This window comes from Quercus suber, unplaced genomic scaffold (assembly GCF_002906115.3).
Source record: "Quercus suber isolate HL8 unplaced genomic scaffold, Cork oak 2.0 scaffold_424, whole genome shotgun sequence".
In the NCBI taxonomy this organism is placed as follows: domain Eukaryota; kingdom Viridiplantae; phylum Streptophyta; class Magnoliopsida; order Fagales; family Fagaceae; genus Quercus; species Quercus suber.
In genome coordinates this window covers 52,038-62,453 of record NW_027069875.1, presented here as the reverse complement: position 1 = coordinate 62,453, position 10,416 = coordinate 52,038, and the positions used below count along the sequence as shown (strand labels likewise).

The 10,416-nt window shown below is 35.8% G+C and overlaps 1 protein-coding gene across 5 annotated transcripts; it reads left to right on the top strand.

The window, feature by feature from the left end:
- The first annotated feature begins 887 nt into the window (after positions 1 to 887).
- Positions 888 to 6,713, top strand: LOC112003948 (uncharacterized). Of its 5 annotated transcripts, none has more exons than XR_010624259.1 (6): positions 890 to 1,166; positions 1,832 to 2,272; positions 2,629 to 2,931; positions 4,338 to 4,819; positions 5,955 to 6,139; positions 6,237 to 6,713. XR_010624259.1 is itself a non-coding variant. In XM_024036175.2 (3 exons), exons 2-3 carry the CDS (start codon positions 1,871 to 1,873, stop codon positions 3,457 to 3,459), a joined length of 1,233 nt encoding a protein of 410 aa, XP_023891943.2. In that variant the 5' UTR covers positions 888 to 1,166; positions 1,832 to 1,870; the 3' UTR covers positions 3,460 to 3,653. The 5 variants fall into 5 exon arrangements, 2 of the variants coding, with proteins under 2 accessions (XP_023891943.2, XP_065617720.1); XR_010624258.1 differs by having other exon boundaries at positions 4,338 to 5,681; XR_010624257.1 differs by having other exon boundaries at positions 4,338 to 6,139.
- The last annotated feature ends 3,703 nt before the right edge of the window (positions 6,714 to 10,416 follow it).

The window sequence follows — 10,416 nt, the reverse complement described above, 5'->3', positions numbered from 1 at the left end:
AAAAAATTAAATATTTTGATATACATTAATATCGATGTATCATTTTAGGATTACCTCTTGTTCCAGGTTTTTGTTTTTTATAATGCCATGTAGCCCATTTCATTGGGCAATACTTGCAGTAGAAATTCCGTAAGTCTTTCATTTAGTGAGATTTTTCATAAAAGGAAGTAAAATTTTCTTCAATAGTCTGTGTTCCCTTCCCCCTCTTCCCCTTCTTTTTCTCTTAAAGGACTCTTAAAGGATTCTTATATGAGAGATTACTTAAAGAGTATGGGATTAGACAACCATTTATCCTTCCAAATTCTAATCTTATCCTTATTTTCTACTATCAATGCCCCCTAATGCTTTTCCATGCATAACAACAATTAAGATTATGATCTAAAAAAAAACTTGTTTGGAAGGGAGTAGGTTCGAATCAAAGTTTTAAACACTGTGACGAGGGTTATTTCAATTTGTTAGAGGAATAAAATATTTCGATACTCATCAATATGAATGTATCATTTTAGGATTACTGCCTATTCCAAGTTTTTATTTATTTTTAATTTTTACATGCCACATGACCCCAGTTTCATAGGGTAATACTTGCCTAATCAGCAAAAGACCAAAAATAGTATAAAAAAAAGAGCTCAACAAAATTATCTCTACACTACACGTGTTGGGCCTTGTTAACGCAAATGGAAAGCCACAAAAAGCAAATGTGCCTTGAATCAATAAATAGAGTTACCAGAATATAAATACAATTAAAAGTCTACTTGCTTAGTGCAATTAATGTAATTATATATATATTTATTGAGAAACAATGTAAGGACATTTTAGATTATTAAAAAAAAAAAACACCAAAAATTTTTTTTTTTAATAAATATAGATTATAGATTAATCACTAGGAACCTAAAAAAAAAGAAAAACAAAACCGTGTGCACACACTAGCACCTCTCGTTTTTCAAGTCTTTTATGTTCCTTTTCTTTCTCCTACTCGGAAAAGGAATAGAAACCTAACCGCCTCAATTTAAAAATAACGGCAAGAAAAAGGGTGAGATATATAAAACAATTTTATTAATATATTCTCACAATTACAAAACAAACCCTACCTTTTAAATTTGAAGAAACACAAATCTTCATTTTCAAGCAAGCCATCATCAAAGCAGTGATCCGGAAAAGGAAGGAAGGTCAGTTTCTCTATTTCTACTGAGGCGATGATTTTGCTTTCTGTAATTTGATCTCATTCGGACTTTCATGTTTGATGTTCTATCTTCTATGTATGCGTTAGAAATCAAAGTTTTTTTATTTTTTATTTTTATTTATTTATAATTTTGTGGTTGCATATGATCTGTTTGTTTTTATTTATGTTTAATGTTATCTGATTGAGTGCTTTCCGTAATTTGATTTCATTCGGACTTTCATGTTTGATGTTCTATCTTCTACCTATGTATGCGTTAGAAATCAAAGGTTTTGTTTTTTATACAAATTTTGTGGTTGCATATGATCTGTTTGTTTTGATTTATGTTTAATGTTATCTGATTGAGTACTTTTTGCTTTATTTTTGGTGGGGTTTAAGATTGTTCTCTGGTTTTTCATGTTTAATTTGATTTAATCCTTTAGTCATAGGATTTGTTGTCAGGGGTCTTTTCTTGATCGCCAAGGAATTACTAATTTGCTGTGATTTCATTAGAAATAGTGTTTTGTTTTGGATGGTTGCTTTTCTCAAATGAAAATGAAATCTTATGTTTAGTATTCGGAATCATTGGATAAACTTGTGTTTGGGAAGTAATAGTTTTTTATTATACGAAGATTTTTTGTCTGATTGTAACATTTAGTTTGTTGGTTCTTACAGGATTTGTGAATTTGAGTTCTGTTTTAGCATATAGCAATCATGAGATTCTTAAAGGGGAGTAGGGTGGAGGTACTAAAGAATAAACAGCTGCCTCCAGGCGCGTGGCATTGTGCTAAGATTATCTCTGGTAATGGGCATACTTACAGTGTTATGTACGAAGGTTCTCTCGATATGAGAAGTGAGGAAGTTATAGAGAGAGTGCCAAGGAAGGATATTAGGCCTTGCCCTCCTCCCACGGAAACTATGGAGGGTTGGACGGTTGGAGATGTTGCAGAAGTGTTTAATTTTGGTTCTTGGAGAATGGCTATGATTCTGAAGGTTTTGAGTGGGGATTACCATTTGGTTAGGCTATTGGGATCTTCAGAAAAGTTCAGAGTTCACAAATCTAACATCCGGGTGCGTCAAATCTGGCAAGATGACAAATGGATTGTGATCAGAAAGGTAATTTTCTACTTTGATCTCGTTTTAAATTGTCATTTTTGATAACTTTTAGTTAAAATTTTGTGACCATTTTTAAAGTTTCTTGCCTTTCTTTTACTTGGTTCCTGGAGTATATTTGAGTTTGAGTCCAATTTTTTCTTTACTAATCTGGTGTTAATAGTCAGATGGCTAATTCTATGTGAGTGATAGGCAATGAATAGTTTATACTTTTAATTTAGAAGTCCACTGCCTATCATTGCTGTCATCATGTTTTCGGGATCAAGAAGCATGGAATCTGGGATCAAGAAGCATGGAATCTATTTATCCACTATTTTTCCCTTTGCGTTGACTAATTTCACGTTGGCTTTTCTTCACAGGGTTCTCGGAATTGTGAGCTTGTGAAGTTCAACAAACCATCTAGCTTGAACTGTCATCAGATGACACCTGAGTTTCCACAGCTCAATACAAGCAGAAAGATACAGGCAGGAAATACATGTTTAGCCGCTCAAGACAATACTTGTTTGCAGGAATCTCGTATTGTCTCATCTAGAACATTGAAGAGAGCGTCCCCTTATTGCTCCTCTCATACTGAAGCATATTGTAGAAAGATGAGAGCAATTGAGAATGAGGGTGAGTGTCAAAGAGTCATTTCAGGGTCTCCACCCCCCTTGCCGAAAAAGGTAGATGCTGTAGCTTACCCACGAGTAAATCTGGGTGAAAAGTACATGCATGCTTCCTCTAATAAACAAATAACTCAATATTTTGAATTGGAAAGGGTAAATCAGAATGGTTCTATTTTGTGTTTTCATGGAAGAATCTTGGAACCTATTCATTGTGATAGTGATGCATCTTCTGTTGGTAGTTGTAGTGTTGTTACTAATAGTCGAAATAGGTCAGGTGACATTTTAACGTGTTCTGCTCAAGATTCTGATATCCTTAGTAGTGATGCTGATTCCTGTTATGATTGTGGAGATGAGGAAGGAAAATGTTCCCTCTCTCCAAAAGATAATGTAGCAACAAGCATCCGTAGATTAGAGTTGCATGATTATTGCAGCACTCTAGAGGCTATATATGCTTCTGGGGCCTTAAGTTGGGAACAAGAAGCTCAATTGACAAATCTTCGTGTTTCACTCAACATTTCAAATGATGAACATTTGATGGAGATAAGGAATCTAAAATCAGCTGGATATGGCCTTCATCTTAGTTAACTTTTAATCAATGGATTTATTTTGTTAGGGTGAGGGGGGGATTAGAATAGGATATTCTGTAGTTTTCTTTAATGGCATCACATTATTGTAAGAAGCAGGAGGAATGGTTGCATTTTGTAGTATTAGTCTGGGAGTTTCTATCTGGAAATTATGTACCAAATATTCTTATACAAGAATGAATATTTTCAGGCTTATTGCAATGCTCTTTTTCCTCCCTATTTTTTTCTTGTTTATTTATTTGTTTTCAGGGATGCTTCATGATATGTAATTATATTCCATAAAAAATCTTGAATTTATTTTTAATCATTAGAAAGGTAGGCTGCCATATCATTTGAGAAAGTTCTTATGGACTTATATATCTGCAGCTCTTCACTGTGAAAATAAGGAAATAAAAAAGAAAAGGTAACAAAGGGTTTTGAAAAAACTTAACTTATTTATCTTATGTTCTGGACATGGGGATGACATGTTTCTCTCTCACCATGCATGTCTATATTTTATAAAATATTAGACCATTATGCCTGTCTATTATCATGCTGCTTGGCTGATTGACTAATTTTGTTTTTATAAGAACATGGAAGCTCTTCAGTTGTTTACTGGTTGACATGTGTTGAGTTTGAGTCTTGGTTATTGAGATCTTTCTGGATTATAGAAGTTGTGCTTATCTGTTCCCGTCATTGTGTATGTATATCTCATTTTGGTGAAGTTATAACATTAATTGATTTGTTGTGTATGCGAAGGAGTAAAAGAAATCTATCTTGTGCTCCTTTGTGTAAACATATTATTGGATTTAATAGACTATGGATTGATTTTCACAGAATTTGAATGGCACTGGGAGTTCTGTTTTAAGAATGCTATTGATGAATCCCTGCTTTTTCCAGGGCCAAAATTGGAGGCTTTGCTTCTAAAGGTCTTAAGATGATGCTGGGGTTTGCTGCATTTCTCTAGCTTAAATGATGGGGCAAGAACTGCATCCAATTTTTCTATATTGACAATGCATGACCACCTAATAGTATAATTATGTTATTTGGTTCAGTGATGAAGCTCATTTCAGGCCTGCTGGGATTAATGGACACATATTGTTCCAATGGAAAACCCAATCTATGAAATAGTGGGAGAGTATTTTTGATATGATGGTCTTCTTTTAAACTTCTAGTTTTAATAATGCACATTGTTCTAGTTTTCTGTAAAATTTTGTTTTTCATCAATACCGGTTTAGAGCAATCTCCTTCAACCCATTACGAGGCAACTCATAAAACCATCCGTGTGAATTTTTTAAATAAGTCACATGACTCATTAAATAGGTCGTGTGACTTTAAGTAACATGGATGGTTTTGTCAATGGCTACATATTGGATTTGGAGGTAAACTTTTTCCTTTCTTTTATATTGCATATCTATATCTTGCATAAAAGTTTGTTGTTTATATCTGTGGATAAATTTCTTTCAATTTATCATGATTTCTGATTATTTCTTTAAGGTTGGAAAACATAATGGGGTTCAAGGAATATCCCAAGTGGGTCCAGTTGCTATTGTGGTGCTTGGGCACTGGTATTCAACCCCACCAGTTCCCATCCCCCAATTTACCTATTAAGAACAAACAGATGTTAAGCTACTCTTTGGTGATTTTATCATCCTTGTAATCACTTAAGTAATGACTTGCTTTTGTAGAAGTCCTACTTTGTAAATGAAAATTACCCTTGCTCCCTTGCAATTTATATTAAAGAATTGTGACAGAATTTTACTGGCTCCCTTCCATTACTCTACTTCCCACATCATTTCCCGTCAAGGAATTTTCCCTTTGTACTTCGTCTTGGTGTATAAATGACTAGTGACACATTGTGTCTTTCACTCTGTAGTTTAGGAATAATGACTTTACAAATGGTCATCAATGTGCATTTGCATATAGAGTAGCAGTACCATGCATATATTAGACTACTGATTGTGCAAACATGTCAAGGAATTATCTAGGAGCTCCTTCCAAAATTAAAGAAGCATCTAATATGTGCGTGTGCGTGTGTGTGTGTCATTCTCAAGAAAAGCATGATTCATTGAATTTTGTACACAGGCTCATGTAGTTGACCATGGAATTCTGGAAACATTTCCAATAAATTTGTTGTGTACTCCTAGAAGAAGATGATAATAGTTGAAAATGATCAACATTTCATTTAAATTCGTTACTTATAGCAGCCTGGTTGAAAAGAAAGAATTGCAGGAAGGAAATTTGGTGAGTTTTGGGAACAAAGGTAGCGGAACATTGTTTGTAAATGTTTGTGCAGAGATCAGGCCCACAAAGTATTTTGGTTTTGTGACTTTTACAAGCGACATTCAAGTCAACTACACTTTTTCCCTAAACAATTATTCATAAAATATATATATATATATATATTATAAAATAAAATTATAAATTAACAAATGTTCCACTTTGTAACTGTAATTATTGTTCCATTATTCATTATAATGATGCAAATGTCTGTTATTCCAAATTCTATGGATGTAGGTTTCCTTTGTTTGAAGGAAGATGTGGATGTGGTTTAATTGAGTTAAAGAGTACATAGTTAAACAATGTTAGAGGAAAGATGTAGAAATGGTATCAGTTGCACCTCTAGCCTTGTCAAAGTAAGCTGAAGAGGGCCCCCTAGACACATTTTATGTTAATTTGAGCAATACTGGAGCAAATGAATGGTAATCACTAATAGCAATACTAATCCATGGATATGCAGATTAAAATCTTAACTTTACATGTATTAGTTGATAATGTGAATGGGATTTTGTTTTACAGATCTATGAGCTGATCAACAGCGTTGTCTTGCAAAGTTGACCTGGAATGGGTGGCTCAAATCTCCAAGCTGGGATTTTGTAAGGGCCTTTATAATGAAGAATGATCTGTTGTCTTGCAAAGATGGCTTGGTATGGGTGGCTCAAATCTCCAAGTTGGGAATTTTTTAGGGTCTTTCAATAGAGAATGATCTGTAAAGTTTGAAGCGTTTGAGTGTCTTCCAAAGAGAGTGCGGTTGATTCATGTTGTGGTAGTATCATATCTCAAGTATTTCCTGTATCCATCTATGATCCATACATTCTTTCCAGTTTTCTGCATTTGCAATATATTTTGTTGCAGGCTAATGCTATTGTATATATCATGAGTTGGGCTTTATTCTGTTCTATTGTTGGTGCTAGAATTTGGCAATGCTAGGCAACAGGAACTGATCTGCCTTCATTTGTAAAATTAATAAATCTAATGACAACATATTTTATAACATTTTTCATATCTGTTGAAATGGTAGATTGTGACTGATTTACAATAAAGTGATGTGTAGTGGTCTTAGTAAGAGTGCTATTTCGCAAATCACAATTTGCTGCCTCTATAAGTTAAGTAGTGAAATTTGTTGTGCCTGTAGCATTTGAACACATATATTTCTATGTATTTTTTTCCTACCACTAAAAGATGTAATTTAGAAAGAAAGTATTTCTTTCGTACCAATAAGAGATGTAATTTGGTCAAAAAGAAGAATAAATAAAAGCTGGAGGAGGTAGGGAGAGAAAGTATGGGCAGTGGTAGAAGGTGCATGTACCTATTGCTTTCAATAAATATAAGATAAAATTGATGAAAAGTTGGATATTCCATTGAAATTAACAAGAGGAAGTCATTAAACTGAGCTTATTTGGTAAGCCTGTGTGCCACTGCCATGTGATTCCGACTTCTGTCCACGAGTTATATTCCTGATATTGAGTTGTGATCAGCTCTTTTGCATCCTTTATTATATGATTGATTTTGGAGTAGTTTTCACCTTCTAATGCCATATTTTTGAATCCGACACTTTTTTTTTTCGATGAATGAGCAAAATTAAATGAACAGCTATACAATCAGTTGAAGACTCAAACCCAAACAGAACAACACTACACAACTACAGCACCAAGACTACTACAACACCAAAAGGCTACAAAACTAGGCCAGCCCAAAAAAATTAGTAGAACACAAAGAGCTCAAAACTCAGGCACATTACAAAATAAAGCTATTAACCACTGCTACTCGATAACAAAACTGAAAATGCCCCAAAGACAGCATATTACCCTGTTTCTATTCTACTCTTCACTTCCCCATCTAATCATTTTGATAATGATCTCTTCAGATAGAACACTACCTTGGTGAGTACTAGCTTTCCTCTGCATCCAAATAATTAGGGGTGTGCACGGGTCGGGCTGGGTCGGTTTTCGACCCAACCCGAACCTGACCCACCGGCATCAGGTGGACAGAAGACTGACCCGAGACCGACTGCCGGTGTCAATCGGTCAGATTGGTTTTGGGTTCGAGTGGAGATCGAGTTGTCGCCGGAGTTGGAAAATATTGCCGGAATCTGTAAATCATCGCCGGAAAATGTAAAAACTCACCAGATCTGCATCAAAATCGCCGAAATCTGCACCAAAATTGCTGAAATCTGCTGGGAATAGCCGGATTTGGCTAAATCTCACCACATATGGTTGAGTACTCACTAGATCTCCTCGGATTTGAACGTGATTTCGCCAGATTTGGCTAAACCTTTAAGTCTTAAAGGTTTGGACTTACCGGTTTTTGGCTGAGTTTGTGATTTTCAACAAGGGAAGAACAGCTTATCGGGCGGGTTGGGTTCGTTGGTTTCTCAGACAGTCAACCCTCAACTCGAACCGATGGTCTCGGGTGCTTGTGCTGGCGACCCGCTTCCGACTGTGAACAAGCTTTAATCCAACGGTTTCGAGTGAAGATGATCGGGTTTCGGGCGGTTTGGTCGGGCCGAGCGGGTTATGGACAGCCTTACAAATAATCATCTTTTACGTTATATATATTTAAATTATTTTATTCATATAATTTAATCATTTCTATACATATCCCTGTTATAATTTATTTATTTTTATATATATTCTATTATCATTTCTGAAATACTTGTATCACATTCTCTCTTACTACTCTTACCATCGTTTTTTCCCTTTATATTTCATTTTTATTAGAATTAGTAAACATCTTCAATCCACACCAAACCCGACTTACCTCACTCCCAGCCTACATGTGTTGTCATTGCCCTGAGGAGAAGACATGCCCGATAGGACGCCTATGATCCAACCTCACCTCGCCCCATTGCCATCCCTACGTTCCTAACACCACTTTTTAATTTTTTTTTTAATATTATTTAAAAATGGAGTCCATATAATTAATTAAAATACCTTTAAAATCTAAACTAGTGCCCTTAGCCCAATATGACATTGACTAATTTAACTGAAAATACAAGGCGTAAATGCACTTTTAGTCTCTACATTTTTCACTTGTTTCTATTTTAGTCCATACATTTTCATTTCACTACTTTTAGTCTCTAAATCAATTAACGCATGTTATTTAGGTCCTTGCCATCAGTCAACAGACAGAAATAATTGACATGGCTGATGAAGGACTTAAAATATAATTAAAAATCCATTGTGGCACTCATCACTCATGCAACGTGGGTTTCCCGCCCGTTTTATTTCACATGTGACCCTTACGTGTCTGCAAGCCAACCACTAATGGCGCGTGGATGAAGAAATCCCCAAATCAGATTACCAAACCCTTGATCAAAACACCATCTCTCTCTCTCTCTCTCTCTCTCTCTAAAACCACCATCATCAACCATCTCCCATAACCTAGAAATGGTTATACCCAAACCCATCCCCACCATGTGCAAATACCCAAACCCATCTCCATTTTTTCTTGTGGTGAAATACTCAAATTGATCTCAGTTTATAAAGCCAAACCCAACTCCGTTCCTAAAGCCAAACATACAGAGATTCCTAAAGAGAAACCCAACCCCATTTTACGTGTAATAGCAGAGGAAAAAAAAAAAAAAACAGTGAGACCTCTTTTTACCAATAAGAGATGTAATTTGGTCAAAAAGAAGAATAAATAAAAGCTGGAGGAGGTAGGGAGAGAAAGTATGGGCAGTGGTAGAAGGTGCATGTACCTATTGCTTTCAATAAATATAAGATAAAATTGATGAAAAGTTGGATATTCCATTGAAATTAACAAGAGGAAGTCATTAAACTGAGCTTATTTGGTAAGCCTGTGTGCCACTGCCATGTGATTCCGACTTCTGTCCACGAGTTATATTCCTGATATTGAGTTGTGATCAGCTCTTTTGCATCCTTTATTATATGATTGATTTTGGAGTAGTTTTCACCTTCTAATGCCATATTTTTGAATCCGACACTTTTTTTTTTCGATGAATGAGCAAAATTAAATGAACAGCTATACAATCAGTTGAAGACTCAAACCCAAACAGAACAACACTACACAACTACAGCACCAAGACTACTACAACACCAAAAGGCTACAAAACTAGGCCAGCCCAAAAAAATTAGTAGAACACAAAGAGCTCAAAACTCAGGCACATTACAAAATAAAGCTATTAACCACTGCTACTCGATAACAAAACTGAAAATGCCCCAAAGACAGCATATTACCCTGTTTCTATTCTACTCTTCACTTCCCCATCTAATCATTTTGATAATGATCTCTTCAGATAGAACACTACCTTGGTGAGTACTAGCTTTCCTCTGCATCCAAATAATTAGGGGTGTGCACGGGTCGGGCTGGGTCGGTTTTCGACCCAACCCGAACCTGACCCACCGGCATCAGGTGGACAGAAGACTGACCCGAGACCGACTGCCGGTGTCAATCGGTCAGATTGGTTTTGGGTTCGAGTGGAGATCGAGTTGTCGCCGGAGTTGGAAAATATTGCCGGAATCTGTAAATCATCGCCGGAAAATGTAAAAACTCACCAGATCTGCATCAAAATCGCCGAAATCTGCACCAAAATTGCTGAAATCTGCTGGGAATAGCCGGATTTGGCTAAATCTCACCACATATGGTTGAGTACTCACTAGATCTCCTCGGATTTGAACGTGATTTCGCCAGATTTGGCTAAACCTTTAAGTCTTAAAGGTTTGGACTTACCGGTTTT